Raw genomic sequence first — 568 nt, 5'->3', positions numbered from 1 at the left:
ATGCTCCTCGCCCCACAGGTGAAATGCTACGGCTCGGTGCAGGGCACCATCTACGACTATGGGGCCCTGACCATCGACGGGGACGAGTACATCCCCTTTAGGAAGTACGCGGGGAAGATGGTACTCTTCGTCAACGTGGCCACGTACTGAGGCCTCACCCTGCAGTACCTTGGTAAGGGTCCCGCAGGGCACAGGCACCCCAGGGGACAGGGCAGGCAGCCGAGGAGCAGGCGGCGTCAACCCAAGCGTGCAGCCCTTGGCAGGTCCCCATGGTCTGTCCTGCCCCAGGGAGCTGGGGGAAGGGGTAACGCCTGCTCCCCAGGACCCGGCATGGCCGGGGATGCTCCAAGGGGGTTGGTGCCGGTGTGGGGGTAAGCCCGGTCCCCTCCTAACCCACCCCTGGCTCTGCTTGCATGCAGAACTGAATGCACTACAAAATGAGCTGGGGCCCTATGGGCTCGTTGTCCTGGGCTTCCCCTCCAACCAATTCGGGAAGCAGGAACCCGGCCAGAACTCGGAGATCCTCCCTGCGCTGAAGTGAGTACTGCGGCAGGGGCTGCGGGGCACC

At 64.4% G+C, this 568-nt stretch overlaps 1 protein-coding gene across 1 annotated transcript in view; it reads left to right on the top strand.

Annotated features, from left to right (window-relative positions):
• Nucleotides 1-568, top strand: part of GPX3 (glutathione peroxidase 3) — a 1,701-nt gene continuing 1,133 nt past the window's right edge. The window contains exons 1-2 of the mRNA XM_009286055.1: nucleotides 1-172; nucleotides 420-537. Coding sequence (XP_009284330.2) covers nucleotides 1-172; nucleotides 420-537 — 290 coding nt within the window. The remainder of the gene's footprint in view (nucleotides 173-419; nucleotides 538-568) is intronic.

Source organism: Aptenodytes forsteri, unplaced genomic scaffold, assembly GCF_000699145.1.
Source record: "Aptenodytes forsteri isolate BGI_AS27 unplaced genomic scaffold, ASM69914v1 Scaffold54, whole genome shotgun sequence".
In the NCBI taxonomy this organism is placed as follows: domain Eukaryota; kingdom Metazoa; phylum Chordata; class Aves; order Sphenisciformes; family Spheniscidae; genus Aptenodytes; species Aptenodytes forsteri.
Note: the sequence above shows the minus strand (reverse complement) of the source record. Positions and strands in the feature narration are given on the sequence as shown.